The following is a 23,592-nucleotide window of genomic DNA, read 5'->3' on the forward strand; positions in this document are numbered from 1 at the left end:
TCACCTTTAACATGAAGAAAGTACTTCATCTATCTATCTATCTAAAAAAGATTATTAAAAATATATGAAATGAAATATGAAAATGTCTGAAACTAGTCTAAAGAGGTATCTAGATAAATATTAATACTTGTGAGCTCTGGAATCTTTGTTTAATAACTGGGGACAAATATTTCCTGCTTGCTTGGACTTTAGAGGTAAATGGATGTACAGTGTATAGCAGCACCAGAGTGAGGCAAGAGTAGGTTCAATAAAGGATAGTTATGATGGTTTTTACTTACAACTGTTCCCCTGTGAGTGGTCCTGCCCCACCTGCTTCACTAGGAGATGAGGGACTTGGGAGGCTGGATGGTGGGAGGTTGGAGCAGTGCATACACTTCACTTGACTCTGCCTGTCTAGCATCATTTCCCTTGATGGCTTCTAAGGGCATCCCTATTCTTTCTTGGGTAATTTCCCTTCCCTTCCTCAGTCTGCATGCTTCAGGTATGGTGCTCCCTCCTCCCTTTCTCATCCCTAGCCTGGTCTTACCCAATGAATCAGGGTATTCCTAGATATTCCATTATATGCCCTCCCATCTTCCCCTTGGCCACAGTGATTGGTTCAGCAATGGGCTCATGACCTAACCCAGGATAATGAAACACAAACTTGGGTCATCAGCTACCCCCATTGGAAAAGAAAAACACTCTCTCTGAGATGACTTGGATGGTGAAAAAAAGCCTGGAATCCAAGAGATGGAGAAAGGCACAACACAATGGATGAACAAATTTAAATACATGGGTCCAACCAAGTGTGAACCACTTCTAGACATTTTAGTTACTTGAGCCAATAAATCCACTACCATCACCTACCCTACTCTCCTCTTTTTGGTCAGTTTGTGTTGAGTTTTTGCATTTGCAACTGAAAGTTTGGTTAATGTAATTAGGAGAGAGATAGACTTTTGAGTTTATCCCCCAACCTCAATGATGTCTTTTATTTTCCTTCTGGAAAGATCCCCATAACAACAGCTCACCCTACGTCCGAACTCTTCCCCTTGCTTCACTTCTTGGGGATAGCCGTCAATCAGGAAGCCTTTGGTGTCGCTGAGGCTGGCCAGCATGGCCTCCTTCAGGAGCTCCAGAATGATGCCCTGGAGCAGAGAGACAGTGGTCAGGATCTGAGCTCTTCCATAGAACAACACTAGCATTACCACCCATCTCCACTAGTCATCCCATTTTGGGAGGGAGAAAGGTTCATGTAAGATTAACAGCCGACAGAAATATATCATATTTCATTCATTCTTAGTTTCACTCCCCCCCCATATTTTATTGTCTATGAAATTAGTATGTATCTTACAATCAGTCACAGTTTAATAGCATTTTTTTCATGCTGGTATAGTTATATATGGAATAGTTTATTAGTTATATTTTACTGGGATGTCTTAAAATAGCATCTTAGAAAAATGAAATATAGTGGCTGTATTTCTTATGGTAACACTCCATAAATTAGGCATAATGGCAGTTTAAAACTAGGCAAAACATGGTATAAAATGTGCTTCTCTGTTGATTTTTTCCAGTAAATATTTTATAAAATTTGATATCCACTGACTTGAGAGAATTGCTAGGGATTGTAGCTATTTGAAGAGGAAGCATAAAGCTTTGGTAGCTAATATGGTCTGCACTGTACAAGCCCTAATTACAGAGCCTAGCAGGGCCCTCATAGGGCAGTGATGAATATTTTTTGCTACCCATGGCATCCAGCGGCTCAGAGGTGGATGGTGACTTGAAAGGAAAAAAGAGGCATAAAAGGGATATTCGCTACTTAAACTGTCTAAGGAAGATACCAGATTGCAAGATAATGCTATCATACTTTCCAGACAAGACCAAAATGTTATTTTCTATTTTCCAGGGGGCTCTAATTATAGGCTCTATTGCAGCATGCTCACCTGTGCTTTGAAGGTTTTAACACTACGTGGGGACCAGTTCCCTGGGAGAATATGAGATAGGCTAACACTCAAGGGGCTGGCAGAGCAACAGAGTGGAAGGAACCTGGGCCGGGACATGGTCTGGCAGACGGGTCTCTGCTGTGGACCCTCCAACTGCCTCTGGACTTTCACATCAGAGGGAAATAAAATGTAGCTATGGTCTTTGGGGGTTTAGACTAACTGCAACACTCCAAAAAATCCCCCTACCTCCCGACCCCCTGCCAGGGAAGGCAACTGTTGCTTACTGAGGGCACCAGGTCGCCACGTTCCATGATGTCTCTGATCAGTTTGCTTCTTTCAGATTCTGACGACAGCTCATTACGCAGAAGGTCACCAGTTGAGAGATGTGTCAGTCCATATTTTTCCACCAGCTTTCCACACTGTGTGCCTTTGCCAGAGCCTGGGCCACCTAGAAAAGGAGTCCTGTATCAGACACCCATCCCAAGTCACCATGGTGAACAAGCCCATCGACTTTATCCATCCAAGCTCGTATGGGGTATTTATGCTTTACAGGGAGCTGTGTTGGGAGGTGTGGATACTGTGGAGAATGGGGTACATTCCCTGCCCCCGAAGAGTGGGCTGTCCAGGGTGGGGGCTGGGTAAGCATTATACACCCCAACAAGCAGTTAGTAGGTAACTACTGTAGTGGGCAGAGTTCACGCTGCTCCAGGGCACTGAGGGGGGACATGGGACACTTTGGGTAGAGAAGAAAGAGAAGTTTCCTGGGGAACCGAATATACTCATGTTTAAAGCACTGACCACGGTGCTGGGTACACAGTGAGTGCCCAACAAAGGCTAGCTATTAATTTTTAAAATACATTGTTTTCATTATTAAACAATCCCAAGCACAGAGCAGAGTTATCAGTAGACAATAAAGAACTTTCTGGAATATTTGAGAGTAAGTGGCCAACCTGATCTCTCATCACTACAGAACACTTCAGTTTCATTGCCCCCAGACCAGGAGCCAAGCACGTGCTGCAATGTAAGTAACTACATCTTCAGAATCCGTTCAGATTTCCATGGATTTATACCAGCCATGTCCTTTGAAGCCAATGGGTCAAGTTCAGAATCACGCATTGCTTTTAGTTGTCAGGTCCTTCTGGTCTCCTTCCACATAGAACGAGTTTTTTCATGTGGCCTCCACCCTTTCGAAGATTTTATTTATTTTGTAGAATGTCCCTCAATATGATTTTTTCCTGCTGTTTTCTGAATATTATTATTACTTCCGAGTATGAGCCATAATCCTTGGATGAGCCATTACACCCCTGACTCTCTTGCCTTCCCCCGCCCCAAGTTCAACCAGTGCTAAGTTGTAAGATTTTACACCTGAAAATAATAGTTAACCTTTATCAGGAGCTTACTGTACCACTCATTGTTCTAAGCATTTTATGTATTAATTTAAAGTAATTTTAAGAGTCAGGTGCTATTTCCCCCTTTTTACAGATGGGGAAGCACAGGCACTGAGAATTAACTCAACTTTCATAGCCGCCTGGCTAGTAGGTAGCAAGTCAAGGACTTGAAGCCTGGACTCTGGCTCTCAGAGGCATTTCCTCTTCTCTTCCCTGCTAGCCAGGCTGGCCGGTAGGGTGAGCAGGTCCTCAAGAGTCATTCCACCTCTGCATGGGGGAATGGGTGAGGCTCTGGAGTCCAGCAGACCTGCTCGCAGGATGATTTGCCTGAAAAGCACTGACACTTCCCAGCTCCAGAGCATTCAGTGACTTTCCAGTCCCCGCAGGATAAGATCCAAACTCCTTAGAGGGGCATTTCAACCTTCCAGAATCTAGTTTAACCTCTCCAGCCCTTCTTTTTTTGCGTGTGTCTTATCCCCGCCCAACACTGTCATGTCCAGCTACATCCTGTCCTTGCAACAAGATGTAACTTTTCCAAGCCACCAGGTGTTTGCTCTCCCAGATTCCCTCCTCCTCTAACTATTGAGATCCTCATCATCTCTTCGGCCTCCGTCAAACGCTTGCCTCTTCCACCAGGAAGTCCCCCTCTGTGAGAGTGAGTGGTCCTGACAGCACATCGTGCCCTCAGCCTGTCTGCCACTTGGCCTCCAGGTCCCTCACTAGTATCGCACCCGGCACACAGTAGGTGTTTCCTTTTTTTTTTTTTTTAAGATTTTATTTATTTATTTGACACACAGAGATCACAAGTAGGCACAGAAGCAGTCGGAGAGAGAGAGAGAGGGAAGCAGGCTCCCCGCTGAGCAGAGAGCCCAATGCGGGGCTTGATCCCAGGACCCTGAGATCATGACCTGAGCCGAAGGCAGAGGGTTAAGCCACTGAGCCACCCAGGCGCCCCTACAGTAGGTGTTTCCTAAGTGCCTGATGAACTGAAGTTTTCCCTGTTAGAGGGAATTCTGAACATTAAAATGAGAACATGGCAGGGACGTTAGCATGGCAGGGACGTTAGCATGGTAGTGAGGATTTATGACTTATTTCGCTATTTCTCTGGTTCGTCTCTCTTCATATTCTAAAGCCCTTTCTCAAGACACTTAGCAGCTTCCCTCCTGAGGGAAACTTAGCTGTTGCTCCTTATTAGTAGAAGGGCCTCGCCTTTTCTCTCCTTTGCCTTGGCCAAAAAATGAAGGAAAGGTGCCTGTTTGTCTACCTCTCACCCACGCAGCTGCTGTCAGCTAAGTGGGGAGGGCTCAGTCGCCTCACAGGATTGTCATGGATGGGCTAGAGATAACAGGACAATGGCAATTACAGAGGCTCCCAAGAAGGACGCAGACCGCTCAGGAGGAGCAGCCGGTCCCCAGCCAGTGTCACGCTTGTCCTGAGCACTAGGACTCATCTCCCACAATAACAGAAACGGAGGGACGGTACGGGGACAAGAGAAGGCCACTCAGGCAAGAAGTGCTTCCAGATAAAAGAGTAAGGACAAGGGCGGGCTGAGCCCCTGCAGAAGCCTCCAGGGCTTCTGTGGCCAGATTTACCTAGAAACCCTTTTCTTGGGATGGCTGGAAGCCAGTCATGTGGAAAAGGTATTTTCAGACTCGGCTTACCAGGCAAAAATGCTGCTTTCTTCTTTTAGCACTCCACTAATGCGACTATTACAGTTTTTGTTCCTCTGAAATGTTATTTAATAAATTTTGACACAAAGGCAATTAAAAATCTTCAGCTCAAATTAACAACAGCTGTGTGTTCAACGGCAGCCCCTGCCCCAGTTAGGAACCTTTTGTGGAGCAACAGCTGCAAATTCTCAGCATTCTTTGGCCAAATGGTGCAGGCACAGTGGAATTTTAAGTAATCTACACAATGCCTTGATTCTTCCCATGGCTCCAAACTGGAGAACAAAGTGATTTTTATCACTGCGGTGAAGGCACAAAAACTGCAAGTAGAAATACGGATTTTCATATAATGTCACTTGCACGTCTTTGAGGCCTTATGAATTTTTATTTTTTTATTATTTTTTAAAGGTTTTATTTATTTATTTGACAGAGAGAGAACACAAGCAGGCAGAGAGGCAGGCAGATAGAGAGAGAGAGGGAAGCAGGCTCCCTGCTGAGCAGAGAGCCCGATGCAGGGCTCGATCCCAGGACCCTGAGATCATGACCTGAGCTGAAGGCAGAGGCTTTAACCCACTGAGCCATCCAGGCACCCCCGCTTACGACTTTTTAAATAAAAAACAGTGGGGCCTTGATATCCCTCCTGGATAATTAGTTATAACGGAAGAAAATCTTCTGAGGTGCCACGTATCAGAACAAGTGGGCTGTGCTCTCCTGTGACAAGATGACAGAAAGCAGATGAGGGGCTGTCACACTTCCTGTCATCTCACTGACTTCTGGTGGGTCATTACTCAAGGCTCTAAGCCCTGAGCGACCCTAGACGCAATATCGCCTGGTGTCATTCACATAGTGTCTGCGATATGAGATCCTGTTTTGAAGGGGTCGTCAACACGTCGAAAGAAAAAAAAAATGTTGAGAAACTTTTTTCTCAACCTCCAATATAATTTATATTTTTTTCCATGGAAAGACTGACATGCTCTATGGTGCAACCGAAGTACTGGGAGCTCTCACGTCACAGCTCAGTAGGTATCTCCCCCCCACCCCCGGCCCCCCCAGGTTCCAACAGCGCTATACAGGAGGAGGCCTGCAGAAGGAGAGCTGTCAACCCAGGGGTCCCCGTTCTTTGAGGTGGAGCTGAAATGAAGCTGCATCACCTCCACGTGCCTATCTGGGCCCCGTTCCGCAGTGTGCTCTTTGTTTCCAGGAGCCCTCCCCTCCCAGGAGGCAGCTCCCGGATCCATCAGTCAAGCCCCTCTTAGGAGCCAATTCCTGGCCTCACTGGCCGGCCCCACAAGAGAGCGCCTGCCTCCAAAGCAGCTATTGCACGTTGCTTGGCGCCAGGGTAGGATGGCAAACCTTAGGGGGTGGGGCAGCACGTTCTGGGCTCCGAGAGAAAAGACCAAACAAATCATGTCAGGAGAAGAATTAGCTGAACCCCAAATTCAAACAAATGCAAGTATGCACGTTTCTATCCCACTTTTATCTTTAAATATTTCAAATAGGAATGGCATAAAGCAGGTTACAATGTCCTCTGTGGACACTGAATCCAGCATCACAGCAAAGAGCTAAGCCTAGGAGCCGGGTCCGTAAACACTGGGAGGGACTCCTCGCCCCAGCAGGAATCCCTCCTTCTATCTATCGGTCTACCAACTACTTAAGGTCTGTCTTCCATATTGGACTCGGTGGTTCACAAGCACAGGCTATGGTTATGCTTTGCTCACTTGGGTACCCAAACACAGTGTCTGAAGAGACACCTCATAATTGTGGCTGAAAGAATGAATTATTTTTATTTTATTGTTTTAACTTCAGGATAGTTAATATACAGAGTTATGTTAGTTTCAGGTGTACACTATAGTGACTCAACACTTCCACACATAACCCAGTGCTCGTCATGACAAGTGCACTCCTTGGTCCCCATGACTTATTTCACCCATCTTCCCCAATAATAAGTTATTTTTGAGCTGTTTAAAGAGCTATATGATTCCTACCTCTTGAAATACTACTTTCTTCCTAAATGAAAATGTTCCAAGGTTAGGTTTAGATTTTTGTGACCAAACGATTCCTTTCAGAGAAAAAGTATTATTCCACCGGATCATGAACTGACTGTGCCCTAGGAATGATCCTCAACCACTGCAGGGCTATGAGTCACTTTAAACTTTCTGTATCTGGGATGAGCTGTGTCATCACGCTGAGTTTCAGCAGGCTATTGCTGAGAACTGACTCTGTCTGACCGGAAACAACTAAGAAAAATAGATCTTTATCCTCAAAGACAACATCTCTGTGAGTTCTGAAATGTACTGCTGCTTCAGGTCATTTGGTGAATAGGATAAAATATGCCAGTGACAAGGTCAGCTGCAGGGTACAAGGAAAAACTTCACACGTGATCATGAACTTCTTGTATGTATGTATGTACGTCTTATGTATCAGTGTCTGGTGTACAGTGGGCACTTGGTAGTTGTTAGAACAGAGTGAATGAATAAATGGATGGTAAACAATCTGAGAGCTTCAGGGAGTGGGAGGTAGCCCTGTACGTGACATTGGGAGTTAGCCGACTTTGGTCCTAGGCCATTCCTGCATTGAACTAGCTGCCTGATCGTGGGAGACCTTGGGAGATTTTGCCTCTTTGGATGCTGGCTTCCTTGTCTGTGAATTGAAGAGTCTGGATTAAATTAGTGGTTTTTTCTCTTTCTCTTCCTCTCTCTCTGTGTTTATATGTGTGTTTATGTTTATGTGTGTGTTTATGACTCTAAGTTTATGACTCTTAGAGTCATTTAATCCTTACAATAACTATTTGAACTGTTTTTTGTTTGTTTGTTGTTGTTAAAGGTTTATTTATTTATCTATCAGAGAGAGAAAGCGAGCATAAGCAGGGGGAAGCAGGCAGGCAGAGGGAGAAGCAGGCTCCCCACCGAGCAGGACCCTGGGATTGTGACCTGAGCCAAAGGCAGATGCTTAACTGACTGAACCACCCAGGCATCCCGAAGTAAGTGTTAAGTGAAAAATCTGTGTCCAAGGCCACACCTGTGCCTTGGTACCTAAGCTCTACAGCCTCTCACATGTATGGCCATTCTGGAAATGAGGTAGACCTGCACATCCTTCAGTCAAGCAAGACCCAGGCTTTCATGGTGGCCCCATAGGGTTGCCAGCTGTCATCCAGTGAACTATTATATCAGACATGCTTACACTACACCCCATCACTGTTTACCTAAAACTCGAATTTAACTAGCTGTCTTGTATTTATATTTGTTAAAACTAGTAACCCTATCAGCGCCCCCCCCCCCCCCAACTAACCTGGAGACTTTAGGGACATGATTTTATCTCTGTTGTAAACAGTCAACGATTCTGCCATTCACAGAATCTATCATACATGCAGAAAGATGTGTGAAATGTCTCATTAAGACAAGATGCCGGAATTGGTTCCATGACTTTAGCTCTTAGGTAGAGACAAGATAAGGAAGGTTCAGGTCCTGGATGAGAGGAAACGGCATGCGCCAAGGCAGGGATTCCTAAACGTTTCCACCACACAATGCTGTGAACTACTACAGCTCTTAGTATAAACCACTCTCCATCCTAAATGCATTTCCATCCTAATCCCATCTCCATCCCAACCACATCCCCATCTAAACCCATCTCTGTTCCATATCCATCTCCAAACCAAACCCAAATCCATCCCATCCCCATCCCTATCCTAATCCCATCTCCATCTCACCCCATCTCCATCTCAGCCCCCACTCCATGCCCCATCTCCATCCTAACTCTATCTCTAAACAGAGACAGAGGCAGGATTTCCAAATTGTAGTATAAATACTACTAAAAAACCTGTCTTTTTCTTCTTCACCCAGAGGTCTCCAGGGCCCGTTCCAGACCTGACTCATCAAGTTTACAGACTAGAGCCTTCCAAAAGTTGCTTCAGTCAGCACCCCACCCCGCATGCCTTTTTTGAGAGGGAGGGGGTAGGGTAGAGGGCGAGGGAGAGAATATTAAGCAGGCTCATCTGCCTGATCTCACTGCCCTGAGATCATGACCTGAGCTGAAATCAAGGGATGAACGTTTAACTGACTGAGCTACCCACGCACCCCAAGTCAGGCTTTTCCTATTTAGGTCTCTAAATTCTGAGAATTTATTATTCTAGAGTATTCTGATTCTTCCAAATTCATCTTAAAGTTATTGAGCCACCTTTTTTCCGATTTTGTAGCCCACTACACTATGATCTTAGGCATGCATTAAACAAATATAGTAGGCAATTTACAAACTTAGCCTCTCTTTTCTATGTTTTCCTTCTCTTAAAGAAAATACTCTAGGGGCACCTGGGTGGCTCAGTGGGTTAAAGCCTCTGCCTTCAGCTCAGGTCATGATCCCAGGGTCTTGGGATCAAGCCCCGCATTGGGCTCTCTGCTCAGCGGGGAGCCTGCTTCCCTTCCTCTCTCTCTGCCTGCCTCTCTGCCTGCTTGTGATCTCTGTCTGTCAAATAAATAAATAAAAATCTTTAAAAAGAAAAAAAAAAGAACATACTCTAGTGGTGCCTGGGTGGCTCAGTTGCCTGGGTGTCTGTTTTTGGCTCGGGTTGTGATCCCAGGGTCCTGGGATTGAGCCTGGCGTCAGACTCCCTGCTCGGTGGGAAGTCTGCTTCTCCCCCTCTCCCACTGCCTGCTGCTCACTCTGCTTGTGCTCTCTCTCTTTCTCTGTGAAACAAATAAATAAAATCTTTTAAAAAAAAGAAAGAAAGAAAATAGTTTTTCTCTACTGTCAAAGAAATATACGCTCCTTATTGAAGATTTAAATAATTCAGAAAAATATTTTAGTATATATGCTGCCGAAGCGAGCACATAATTCAGAAAAATAAAAAGAAAAATCTCCCGTAATCCTACTTCCCAAAGGTCACTGCCAGGAATACATTTTGTTTTCTTTCTTTCTTTTCTTCTCTCTTTCTTTCTTTCTTTCATTCAAGATTTCATATTTATTAGACAGAAAGAGAGAACACGAGCAGAAGGAGAAGCAGGCAGAGCGGGGAGGAAGAAACAGACTCCCCATGAGCTGGGAGCCCGACATGGGGCTCGATTCCAGGCCTCTGGGATCGTGACCTGAGCCGAAGGCAGATGCTTAACCATCTGAGCCACCCAGGCACCCCTGTTTTATTTCTTTGCACCTTTTTTCCTATACATGGTCTTCTGGTTTGGTTTTAACTGGGAATCTGTCTGCACTGACATTTCTCCTCTTTGGGCTTCTGTATTCTCATCTGAAAATAAGCTTGTTGGATTAGATAAATTCCAAGGTCATTTCCAGCATTCTGTATTTTTGTCTTTGTCAGAGAACGTAGAGGATATTTGTACTTGCAGTCTATTTATGTACTGTAAAAGGAAGTGAGGATATTTAAGACCGGTAGAGACATTTGTGGTGGATGGTAGTTGGATTACATCTGGGGTTTTGTGTTCAATTTTGGGCCACACCACGGAAATTGGAAGTCTTATATGCTATGATGGGAATATAAAATTGGTACAATCTTTCAGAAGGGCAATCTGGTATATAAGTCAAAAGTCTTAAATTTTTTTAGTCAGTGGATTTATTGTAAGGAAAAAAAATCACTGTTTTGTACATAGATATTCATTAAAGAATTTTTAATGAAAGCAAACATTTGGTGAAAAATGCATGACAATAAGAATAAACTGAATAAATTACAGCAATTCAAAGAAATAATGTGTGGTCACTGAAATGATGTATTGAACGAAGACAGATACAAACATACATACAGTATGATTCCATTTATATAAAATTAGAAGTACGTATGGTATTCCTTGCAAAGGACAGTGAATAGGAGGGGGGCACAAGGAACCTTCTGGAATGTTGGTTGTGTTCAATATCTTGATCTGCATGTTGGTAAGATGAATGTGACACTTAGGGAAAATTTATCAAGCTAAACACTCATGATTTGAGTGATTTTCTGTTTTTCTGTTTCAGTTCAATTGTAACAAAGCCTCAAGACATGACATAGTATATTCAGGATCTTGGAAAGGCCCATAAGATATTTTGTTAGGTATAAAAAGTAGGATTTAAGGTTGCATAATCTCATTTTGATGAAAAATGTCAATTTAAAAATATATACATAGAAAAAATGAAGAGAACTATAAGTCAAAATCTTAAGTATTCATCTCTAAGCTTTGGGATTTTGGGTGATTTGTTGTGATTGATACATATTTTCTAGGATGAAGATATCTTTTTTTTAAAAGATTTTATTTATTGATTTGACAGACAGAGATCACAAGTAGGCAGAGAGGCAGGCAGGGAGAGTGGGGGGAGAAGCAGGCCCCCCACTGAGCAGAGAGCCCGATTCGGGGCTCGATCCTAGGACCCTGGGATTCCGACCTGAGCCGAAGGCAAAGGCTTTAACCCACTGAGCCACCCAAGTGCCCCACTTTAAAGATTTTATTTATTTATTTTGAGAGAGAGTGAGCGAGAGAAAGAGAGAGAGAGAGAGAGCACAAGACAGGAGAGGAGCAGAGGAAGAGGGAGAAGCAAACTTCCTGCTGAGCCAGGAGCCCAACATGAGGCTCAATTTTAGGATAGTGACCTGAGCTGAAGGCAGACTCAACCGACTGAGCCACCCAGTTGCCCTGGAGATGTATTATTTTTATAAAAAGAGAAGAAGTTTTTAAATTTAAAAAAAAATCTGGCAATCTGTTTTAGGAGAGATTTTGGCTGCATGAGTCAAAAGAGAAATGAGGGAGTGGGAAATAATAACAGTAGAGCAAATTCCTGAAGGGTAGTTTTTCCCTTAGCTGCTTCCTTACCTATTCACCAGCCCTGGACTCATCCTTGGTCAGCATCACATTATTTCTCAGTATCCAGTGCTTCTATGATTTGGTCCATCTTCTTCTTCCTGGGCCAATTCCTACTACTGTAATTTGTTCCCTACTTAAAATCTCCCTTCTTGGAAACCCCCTCTCTTCAGCTCCCTCTCAAGCTTAGGGGATCCCATCCATTCTTGGTTCTCAGCCTCCCCAGGAAGGGGCTCCCAATCATTGAATCATTGCACTTTCTTAGTCCTCCAATCCCTGCTAAAACTCACTAAATATTTCCTTTGTCCGTTAACTCTATACTGTCCTATATTAGGTCTAAAGTTTTCATAAACATCAACTCTTGCCTCAACAAATACATTATTAGCTCCTTGAGGGATGGGAACATTAAAAAAAAAATCTCCTCCTTTTCTTATTCTCCTATCTTCAAAGACAGTTTAACATTAAATCAACTCTAGTCTGCATTCCCTTCTTTGAATGATGGTAATACTTGGAATCAGTACCGTCGAGGTCAATGATTGGCTATTTGTTTTGTATTTTGCTTCCTGGCCTCTATGCCAGTTCATAGTGGTGCACTTGAACTTGATTCTGATAGAGGAGCCACATGTTACTTTACTTGGCAAAATTTACCAAAGGCATGAATTTTTGAATTTTGTTTCTGTGGGAAGGGACCAGAAAGACTTTATAAACACTCCACATTGATCTCCTAGGACCCATCCAGAGGAAGAGTTTCTTAGTTATGGCCGAGCCCTGGGGTGCCTGGGTGGCTCAGTGGGTTAAGCCTCTGCCTTCGGCTCAGGTCATGATCTCAGGGTCCTGGGATCGAGCCCCACATGGGGCTCTCTGCTTAGCAGGGAGCCTGCTTCCCCCCTCTTTCTCTGCCTGCCTCTCTGCCTACTTGTGATCTCTCTCTCTCTCTCTGTCAAATAAACAAATAAAATGTTAAAAAAAAATGGCCGAGCCCCATGGGGTACCTGGGTGGCTCATTTGGTTAAGTGTCTACCTTTGGCTCAGGTCATGATCCTGGGGTCCTGGGATGGAGTCCCACACTGTGTTCCTTGTTCATCAGGGAGCCTGCTTCTCCCTCTCCCTCTGCCTGCCACTCCCCCTGCTTGTGCTCTCTCTTTTTCATTCTGTTAGATGCATAAATAAATAAATAAAATCTTAAAAAAAAAAAAAAAAAGGCCAAGCCCTGTAATTTTACTTGAAATGTCTGCTCTTGTCATTATGTCTCTGAGAAGGTTATTGGTAGAAGACAACTTAAAATATTTACTTCTGACAATGAAGTCTTTATAGTTTCCATTCCATTTTAATCCATTCATTCATTCTTTCTGAAGATATGTATTGAATGCCTACTGAGTGCCAGGTATCCTGATGGTTGCAGCAGAAAGAAAGGGGAAAAAGAAAAAGAAAGGGCATAGTCTTTGTCTTCTAGGAGATTTAGTAAAAACCATTCTCCAATCAACGGCCATCACTGCCTTCAAGCAAGCAGTCAGTGGAAGAAGGAGTCTCCAGGAGTAGATTCTAGGAGACTGGCTGTTGGGTTCAGCCAATTTTCTCACTGCTTAACATTCTCTCCCTTTCTCAACAAATGTTGGAATGAGGGACCATCTCAGAGCCTGCCTCAATAGCTCCACCCAGACCAAGTGGAGGATTTCCAAGAAAAAGAAGACTGTGTTCTGCTTGCTGCTCTGTCCATGCTAGCTTCCCACACATTTACTATAGGAGTTGGTCCATGCGGGAAAATATGTAATTGGACCAAATAAGTTCCTTCCACTTTAAACTGGGGTCACTTGGCTGGTGTGGATGGGCAGTTGCATGGCACTGACACGGTGATCCACTTTCTGGTGGAAGCCATTCCTCAAAGCAGAGTGGAGCTGCGAGGAACACTGCCTTCAGAGTCAGTGCCCCAGACAATATGAAAAAATAAATCAACTGGGTCACAGGACTATGTCCTATTAGCACAAAATAGCTGCACTCAGTTACAAGAGGAGAAAGTCTTTCATGGCCTTGACCACCTGATGGTTGGTTGAAATATGGTTCATTTACAACTAAGAAAATGCTCTGAGACTTTTAGTTCTAGAGTCTCGAGCAAAACAAGAGGAAAGTACTTTGGGAATGTTACTTTTGGGAAGGACAAAACAGTTATCCTCGCCTTAATCTCTGGTTTGTTATTCTGCTTTATTCCTCCAGGCTCAATATGGCCTCCTACAGTAACATCTGTGTTGTGTTGTGAACAACTGCAGTAACATGTCCACAAGAGGAAATGCCGTCAAATGGCAGGTGTAAGCCCAGGGTCTAAGAGATACTTTCTCACTTCCACTTTCCCGATCCCAGCCAACCCCAGATGCTCCAGGTAAAACACCACTTAATAGGTCAGTCCCTTAGGGAGTGCTTACTTTTAACAAATGACACTAGAAACAGATGAACTTAGCCAACATCTTAAATTGTCATGGCTCCCCCATTCTGTAGGTGTCCTTACCTCTGTCTAATTCACTTCTGATCCTTTTCTAGCCTCCCCTTTCTTGGCATCCTCTTTTCTTTTCTTTTTTAATATTTTATTTATTCATTTGACAGAGAGAGAGAGCGATCACAAGTAGGCAGAGGGGCAGGCAGAGAGAGGGGGGGAAGCAGGCTCCCTGCTGAGCAGAGAGCCTGATGCGGGGTTTGATCCCAGGACCCCAAGATCATGACCTGAGCTGAAGGCAGAGGCTTAACCCACTGAGCCATCCTGGTGCCCCATGGGATCCTCTTTCTCATTGGCTGTCTCCCCTCACTCACCATACGATAGTTGTAATGATAGCTAATACTTGTTGAACACTTACTAGGAGAACTGTGACATGTGTTAACTCATGTCATCTTCACATCAACACTATGACCCAGATAAAATGATCACTTTCACTTTGCAGGTGAGAAAACTGAGGAAGAGTGTGTGTAAGGATGTTGCCCAAGGTCACCTGGCTAGGGCAGAGGGGAGCAAGCGTGTGAACTCAAGTAGGTTGTGCTCTTAACTAGATTCTGTGCCTCCTCTCTCTCTCTCTCTCTCATTATTATTATTTTTAAAGATTTTATTTATTTATTTGACCAAGAGAGAGACAGCGAGAGGAGAAACACAAGCAGGGGGCATGGGGGAGGGAGAAGCAGGCTTCCCGCAGAGCAGGGAGCCCAATACGGGGCTTGATCCTACAACCCTGATATCACAACTTGAGCCAAAATCAAGAGTCAGATGATTAACTGACTGAGCCACCCAGCCCCTCCATCACTACCTCTCTTTTTATATAAATATGCTCAATTCTCTCACATCCACTTTTGACCTCCTTTCTCTCAGAGCCAAATCTCTTGCAAGTTAGTCTATACGCATCCTCATTTCCTTACTCCCAAGCGCCCCTCAACCAGCTGGCTTTACTCTTCTCTCTTCCACCGAAACTGCTCTCACCAAAGGCACCAGTAATTCTGCAGTTGCCAGACTCAGCGGACAAGTCTCATTACATTCTATTTGACCTGGCCCACATGGAGACTCTCTCCTCCTTGGCCTTCTAGGATGCAGTTTGCTCTTGATATTCTGCTTCCCTCTCTGTCTTCTCCTCCCTGGGCTCTGGCATGGGTGTTTCCTCGACTTCAGGTCTCAACTTCCCTGTAGCCTCACGGTCCCAAAGCAACCTGGGGTGATCCCTCGCACATGTGTGTTTCACTGCCGTTGTATCCTGGTGAATTCCACATCTGTGACTACAGCCAGGACTTGTTATTTTGGGCACTAGATTGAAAAAAATAAAAGACCTCTGTCTAATGGACCTGTTAGCATAAACATCTCAATCTTTTGAAAATACTTATTTATTTATTTATTGGAGAGAGACTGAGAGAGAGAGAGAGAGAGAAAGGGAGAGAGCATGAGAAGGGTAAGGGTCAGAGGGAGAAGCAGACTCCCTGCTGAGCAGGGAGCCCGATGTGGGACTCGATCCCTGGACGCCAGGATCATGACCTGAGCCGAAGGCAGACGCTTAACCAACTGAGCCACCCAGGTGCCCAGCATCTCGATTTTAAAATGTTTAAACTCTTCATCTCTCTTTCTCAAAAGTCATTTCTTCTCCACATGTCTTATCTCCTTGAACGACACCTCTGTTTATCTGGTCATCCAAACTAGCTACTTCTGAGTCATGCTCAGTCCTCTCATTTACCCGAACACAATGGATCTTTATGTCCTATGGATTCTACTTCCCAAAATCTTTTGGATCGGTTTCCTCTCTTCCACTTCCACAGCCTCCTTGTTTCTCCCCTGCAGGACCCCCATCTGACCTTGCGGCTGGCCCCCCCTGCTGCAGCCTAGGCTCCCTCTCACTGCTTCCAGAATGCGCTTTCTGAAATCCAGATCTGGTGGCGTGTGACGGAGTGAAAGCCTTGGCAGCTTGCTGTGGCTACAGGCTGAAGTCTGTAATTGTTAGCCCAGTGTTCTCAGCCTTCCTGCCCTGGACCCTGCGTCTGTCTCCAGCTCTGCCTCTCACCACTTCCCACCCCCACACCTCTGAGGCTCTCGTGCACGTGCTCCCTCTCCTTGCCATGGACTCATGCCAACTTTCTTCCCACTTAGCCCTTGGCCAATTCCTTTTCTTTCTCGGGACTCAGCTGACTTCCCTCTCCACACCCACAACTCGCTTCAGTCTTTCTCCATCCGTTGTGCTGCTGCCATGACACGTGCTGTGTTGAAGGGGTTGTTGGCTCCCTCCCTACAATATGAGCTCCTTGAGATCTCTCATCTTCATATGATTAAGTCTGTCACTTAACTCTTATATGGCAGAAACTCAATAAATGTATCAAATGAATTAATGAAAGTCACCCAAAGGAAAATACATTTAATGGGAGAATTTAATATAGCAGTGAGAAAATATTTTTATCATTAGAGAGTTATACATCCCATGTAAAGTCTGTATATCCCCTGGCCGAGGCCATTTTTTCCCTCCACCTCTAAACTAAGCCATTGTTTGAAATCAGTATGTGATCAAGGTGCTCTATTCAACCCACAAAGAAAATCTCAGAAGCACCAGGTTCCTTCAGATGTACCCAGAACCACATTCTCAAACTCTTGCTCATTGTTGCCCCGGCTCTTTGAAATACTTTTGGTAATGCTCACAAAAAAGATACCCACGATATGCCTTCTTAGTAAAAACATGCAGTGTGTATTCCAAAATCAATGTGTTTTGGGGGCGGGCGGTGTTCAGAACAGTTCCGATACTTTTATGGCTTCAAATTGTTCCCTGTTTTGAAGTTATTATGGAATTGCAAATAATTGGCAGAACATGGCTGAAGCACTCAGAGGTCTGTTTTACTGATATTCGTTTGATGTCTTATTATTTTGTCTTTGCTTTCAGACATCAATAGTTAGCTATATAGGAACAAAGTCAAATAGAAAATTGGGACATTTATTCACATAATTATAGCAAACTCCTCCTCCACCCACTCTACTCCCATAAGCTCTTCTTACTACATATCTATAATAGTGTTTGACCATGGGCATTGAAGTCTGGGAACGTGGGGTATGAGTTCCAACTCTGTCACTTATTAAACAGTGTAGCTTTGGGAAATTTCCCTAACCTTCTGAGTCTCTACTTCTTCATCTATAAAATGGGAAAGAACATGAGTACTGACGACTGGTGTGAGAAATAAATATGAGAGTATGTAAAAAGGGACCACAGTATCTAGAATGTAGTAAGTCACCAGTATATGTTAGTTTTAATATTATTATTAGGTAATTAAAATAGATATTTAGAGGTAGAAGATGAGGACTTGGAGTTATTCAATAGCTTTCACACTTTACTTCCTTGGGGCGATGTCTCTGTTGTACATGCTTCCAATTGAGAGAACAGTTACAATGTGTCAATTCATTAGTGGCTCAAATTTGGGGTAGACAGAAAACAAATATTATTTTGCCATTTTATTTTAATTTTATTATTATTTTTGAAGACTTTATTTATTTACTTGACAGAGAGAGACACAGGAAGAGAGGGAACTTAAGCAGGGGTAGTTGGAGAGGGAGAAGCAGGCTTCCCACCAAGCAGGGAGCCTGATGTGGGGCTCTATCCCAGGACCCTGGGACCATGACCTGAGCCAAAGGCAGACACTTAATGCCTGAGCCACCCAGGCACCCTTATTTTGCCATTTTAAAAGAAATTCAGAGAGGCTAAGGGATTGGCCCAAGGGCACACAGAGGTTAGATATAAACATAAGATTTGGGGTGTTCTTTCCCATTCAGTGCTGGGTCCTTCTAGAGTCTGTGGCATTGATCATTCTTAGTGGGTCTCAGAACAAGCAAAAGAAGCTTTCAGTGAGTCAGGCCTGGAGATGCGGCCTTGGATGAGCAAACAGGTTGAGTAACTAACTCTTCACCAGCTGATTCTGTTGGTAAGTTAATGGTGCTTCCAAAAAGATTTCAAGAAATGGGTAGGGGGACAATGAGTATGATGGTGTGAGCTCCCCAAAACCTTCACTTGGTTAAAGTCATTCACCTGCGTGCTTTTCTTTTTAGCAATAATTTGCCCTTCTGGATGACTCAATTGACTCAGCAACATTCCTTTCTTGAGAAAATAATTTAAAAAAACATGGAAAAAACCCCTGTACTTCTGCCATGTCATGCAGTGTTCCAAGGACTGTTCCACGTCATATTGAATGAACCTCATAGTTCTCTAAGCATAGTGAGCCCTGGATATAGGTTTATTAATTTGGTCTGATTAAATGAAGAAAGTGTTTTGTTCTATTCAACATTACTTAGAGCCTTTTTGCAGGAAAAAGTTTTGTGTAATTAAGTAGGTTGGCTGTCAGTACACAAGGCCTGCATTTCTCCAACATTAGAAAGCCATCCCATTGGTTTGTAAGTGCATCTGAGGCTTTCTTGGAAAAGGTCCAATGTCTCTCTTCTTTTACTCTTCCATCCTGAAAGGCTGGAGTTTGAAAATACAGACGTCAGGCCAGAAGAGTGCCAAAAGGGCTCTTAATAACTTTGTGCCTTCATGGAGAAAGGGCTGTGGCAATCATGCGTCCATGTCCAGGACAGAGATGATGTTCAGTTAGGACAGACCACAGGTTTGACAGTCAGATGGAAACATACTTCTTTCTGTGACCCCAGTCTAGCTGATGGGCTACCTGTTTTCATTTTATAGTAGAAACTCAATGAAGGCTAGTCTGAGTTTTCATAGTCTCATCCAATAATTTCTGATAACCGTGATAGTCCATTTTTCGGCTATGACAGAATGCTGGTGTCCCCTTCAAGCCCATATGTTAAATCCTAAAGCCCAGTGTGATGGTATTTGGATTGGGGCTTTGGAAGGTGATCAGGGTAGGAGGGTGGAGTGCCCTATGGATAGGATTAGTGCCTTTTTTTTTTTTTAAGATTTTATTTACTTATTTGACAGACAAGTAGGCAGAGAGGCAGGCAGAGACAGAGAGAGGAGGAAGCAGGCTCCCCGCAGAGCAGAGAGCCTGATGTGGGGCTCGATCCCAGGACCCTGGGATCATGACCTGCGCCGAAGGCAGGGGCTTTAACCCACTGAGCCACCCAGGCGCCCCGGATTAGTGCCTTTTAAAAAGAGGCCTTAAAGCGCTCCCTCTACCCCCTCCACCATGTGAGGTTACAGGGAAAAGAAGCTGTCTACGAATCAGGATGTCGGCCTTCACCAGACGTCAAATTTGTCAGTGTCTTGATCTTAGACTTCCCAGCCTCCAGGACTGTGAGAAACGAGTTTCTGTTGTTTACAAGCCGCTCAGGCTACGGTAGTTTGTTATAGCGGCCTGATGGGACTAATTCAAGCTCAAAGGTGAGTCTCCATGTCAGGGCTGTTCTCTCACCTGAAAGGTTCTCTACACCCTTCCTCCAGTCCTGGTTCTTCCAGTGCTACTGATCCCCGAGACCTGTCCCCTCCACCTGCAGCTGGCCCCTGCTTTGGAGTCTCCTGTGGGTCCTCCTGAAGCATTTGTCTTGACCCACCTCTGACTAGCACCCAGGCTTTCCTTTCAGGCATCCCTCACACCACTGGCTACACAGGAACATTCAGAACTTTTCCAGGCCCACAGCAGCCCAGGGAAAGGGGCTTTCAGTAGTTGCACTGCTTTACCCATGACCCCTTGCTAACATTTGTGAGGTTATTTGTTTTTGGAAGGACAAGCCAAAAGAAAGCACAAGGGACTACTTTATCCTCCAAGATTTCCCAAATGCCAAGTACAGGGTTTCATACACCTGCTTAACAGACCTTAATTGATCATACTTGGTTCTCAAAGTGTGGTCACAGATGCTGGGGGTAGGGTGGGGTGCTCTATTTTTTCTTTCAAATTTAATCCCAGTAGTTACCATAAAGCTTTATATTAGTTTCAGGTGTGCAATATAGTGTCTGAACGCTTCCATTCAAGTGCCCTCTTGAATCTCCATCACCTGTTTCACACATCTCCCACCCACCTCCCCTCTGCGAACCATCAGTTCGTTCTCCATGGTTAAAAGTCTGTTTCTTGGGGCGCCTGGGTGGCTCAGTGGGTTGAGCCTCTGCCTTCGGCTCAGGTTATGGTCTTAGGGTCCTGGGATCGAGCCCCGCATCGGGCTCTCTGCTCAGCGGAGAGCCTGCTTCCCTTCCTCTCTCTCTCTGCCTGCTTGTGATCTCTGTCAAATAACTAAATAAAATCTTTAAAAAAAAAAAAAGTCTGTTTCTTGGCTTGCCTCTCTCTTTTTTCCCCCTTGGATTCTTTTGTTTCTTAAATTCCACATAAGAGTGAGACCGTATGGTATTTGTCTTTCTCTGACTGACTTATTTTGCTTAGCATAATTCTCACTCGCTCCATCCATGTCATGGCAAATGGCAAGATTTCATTCTTTTTTATGGCTGAGTCATACTCTATGGTGTGTGTGTGTGTACCACATCTTTATCCATTCATCTACCGACGGACACTTGGGCTGCTTCCATGATCTGGCTACTGTACATACTGCTGCAATAACCACAGGGGTGCACATATACCTTTGAATTAGTGTTTCTGTATTTAAAAAAAATATATTTTATTTATTTATTTGACAGACAGAGATCACAAGTAGGCAGAGAGACAGAGACAGACAGGCAGAGAGAGAGGGAGGAAGCAGGCTCCCCGCTGAGCAGAGAGCCTGATGTGGGGCTCGATCCCAGGACCCTTAGATCATGACCTGAGCTGAAGGCAGAGGCTTAACGCACTGAGCCACCCAGGCGCCCCAGTGTTTTTGTATTTTTTAAAAAATTATTATTTATTTGAGAGAGAGAGAGAGAGAGAGAGGGAAAGTGAGGGGAGGGACGGTGGGAGAGGGAGAGAGAGAATCTCAAGCAGCCCCAAAGTGGGGTTCAGTGTCATGACCCCGAGATCACAACCTGAGCTGAAACCAAGAGTGGAATAACTCAACGGACCATGCCACCCAGGTGCCCTGTGTTTTTGTATTTTGGGGGAGGTTCCCTTTTTTCATTACAACATTTAGAGACTATTGCCTTTCACTAATAGTACAGAAGCAATCGTTATAAAACCGCAGCGTGAATCAAGACAGCTGCCTCCAATTGAATTAGATGTATTCATCTAGTGAACTCTCAGTAAAACAAACAAAAAAAAATGCCAGTGTTAAGAATGGCCTTGATGAAGCAGTATAAAAGATTAATTTTATTCAATCTCAGCCCTTAAGTATATGTCATTTTTTGTATTTCGTGTGAAGTATGCACAGTGCTTTAGCACATCTAGGTTAATGGTTTTCTTGAGGAAAAACACTATGTGATTGTTTGAGTTGCTTAACTAGTTGCTTTTCCCAACTGAACACCATTTTTACCTTCTCACAGATGGACTAAGTATGGATTTTCAGACTTGAGTATCTAGCAGACATTTTCTTGAAAAGAAATAAAGGAAGCCCGTCGCTTCGAGGACAATAATTGGCAACATCTGTTGCCAGTGAGAAAATCCAAGCTTTCAAGCCCCAGATCCGTCACTTATCAGCAAGTTATTTATTTACTTATTTTAAAGGTTTTTTTTAAAAAAGACTTTATTTATTTGACAGAGGGAGAGACAGCGAGAGAGGGAACACAATGGGAGGCGGGTGGGAGAGGGAGAAGCAGGTTTCCCGTCCAGCAGGGAGCCCAATGTGGGGCTCATCCCAGAACCCCGAGATCATGACCTGAGCCCAAGGCAGATGCTTAATGACTGAGCCACCCAGGTGCCACCTAGAAAATTATTTAACTCTCTAACATCTTACCTGAAAAGTCAGGCTGGGGATGGTACCTTCCCCATAGGGTGGAATCAAGCATTAAATAAGATAACATTATACAGTGTCTAGTGTGTGTCCGGTGCTCAGTGGATGTTGGCTTCTAACATCGCTACCTCAAATTAAAACAAACAGCTTTGCCTTTTGTTTTTTATTTAACCAAATATGTGCATCGATGTATGAAAAATTTTAATCTGGGCCCCAAGTTAATATTCCCTAAATATTAGGTTAATTCATAGTTCTTTGACAAAAGAGCAACAATGAAATGACATTAGGGCTATAGTGAAATAACGTCAGGCATTAAAATATTGAGTTTTAGGGGCGCCTGGTTGGTTCAGTCAGTTAAATGTCTGCCTTGGGCTCAGGTCATGATCCTGGGGGCCTGGTGTTGAGCCACAAATCAGCCTCCCTGTTCAGCAGGAAGTCTGCTTCTCCCTCTCCTCTGCTGCTTCCCCTGCTTGTGCTCTCTCTCTTCCTCTCTCAAATAAATAAAATCTTTAAAAAAAATATTGAGTTTTTAAGTAAGAATTCTCATTTCTACAGTTTTCCCTAAGTAAATAAATAGGACTAGTTTACACTGGGTTAAAAATACACAGAATAACACAAAATATTGTATAACACAAAATGGTTATGAAAAATATATAATCCCAAAGCTTACCACTTAGAAGTCGTTTATCAGTACTCCTGCTAAGGTACACAAAGCCATCTGTGGCCCTGACATCCTGAATGCTATAGGCCCAGAATGATGTCTTGACCACAACGCCATTAGTATCACACCTCACCTGCAAGGTCAGATGATTTTTTAAATTGAAGCCAAAGCTTTGGAAAGGAATTAATGGAAATTCAGGTTATGTCACACTTTGGGCACAGGCAGGCTACAAAAAGCACAGAAGAGAAAAAGAAGCCAAAATAGATTGGATAAGAGCAAGATAATGATCAAGAGATTAAAAAAAATAGAGAGAGAGAGAGAGAGAGAAAGGAAAGAAATGTACCAGAAGAGGTGAAAACTGTCGGAGCCTGTTAGTGGGACATAATGAGGTCCTTTAAAGGACATTTTTACACTATCCAAAAACTTTTCCATTTTCAGCCATGACTGAGCCCCAGTCTTGTACAGCAGTCCAGTTCTTACATCTTGTGTGTGAACTATTTTGATAGTCCAGAGAACCTTTTTCAATCCTTTTGATCACTGGCCTGATCCCATGAGATCTCACACCTGTCCTGTGGAAAGTATTTCTCTAGAAAGAGTGACAGAGCTGCCTTCTTCATGAACAAAGAGGTAATATTCACACCACTTTCAAAGGGCTAACTAGATCAGTCTTTGCCTCCTTTCCTTTTGGCCCAGACAGTACACCTTCCCTGAACAAGTTTTTCACTTAGACAGTGGTCAGTGCTATTAACCATGACTCAAACTACTTTGGAAATGAGCAAGAAATGCACCAGCTTTGGGGAGAATAGTAAGCTGGTGTTGCTGTTCTCAGGGAGAGGGGAGCAGCTACAATGGAGTCAGGAGTGTCTGATTAGGCTCATAATTAACCTGAGAACTGCCCTGCCAGCAACGGCTACTAGCAGCATCAACCTGTCAGTTCCAGTCCA

General features: G+C 44.0%; 1 protein-coding gene across 3 annotated transcripts in view; it reads right to left on the reverse strand.

Annotated features, from left to right (window-relative positions):
• The window catches only part of AK5 (adenylate kinase 5), a 248,707-nt gene that overhangs the window by 35,230 nt on the left and 189,885 nt on the right, over positions 1-23,592 (reverse strand). For all 3 annotated transcript variants that reach the window (XM_047726753.1, XM_047726752.1, XM_047726754.1), the window contains 2 exons: positions 2,204-2,367; positions 1,008-1,124 (listed from right to left, as the gene is read on the reverse strand). In XM_047726753.1, the coding sequence (XP_047582709.1) occupies positions 1,008-1,124; positions 2,204-2,367 (281 nt within the window). The remainder of the gene's footprint in view (positions 1-1,007; positions 1,125-2,203; positions 2,368-23,592) is intronic.

The sequence above is a fragment of the Lutra lutra genome, chromosome 4 (genome assembly GCF_902655055.1).
Source record: "Lutra lutra chromosome 4, mLutLut1.2, whole genome shotgun sequence".
Taxonomy (NCBI): domain Eukaryota; kingdom Metazoa; phylum Chordata; class Mammalia; order Carnivora; family Mustelidae; genus Lutra; species Lutra lutra.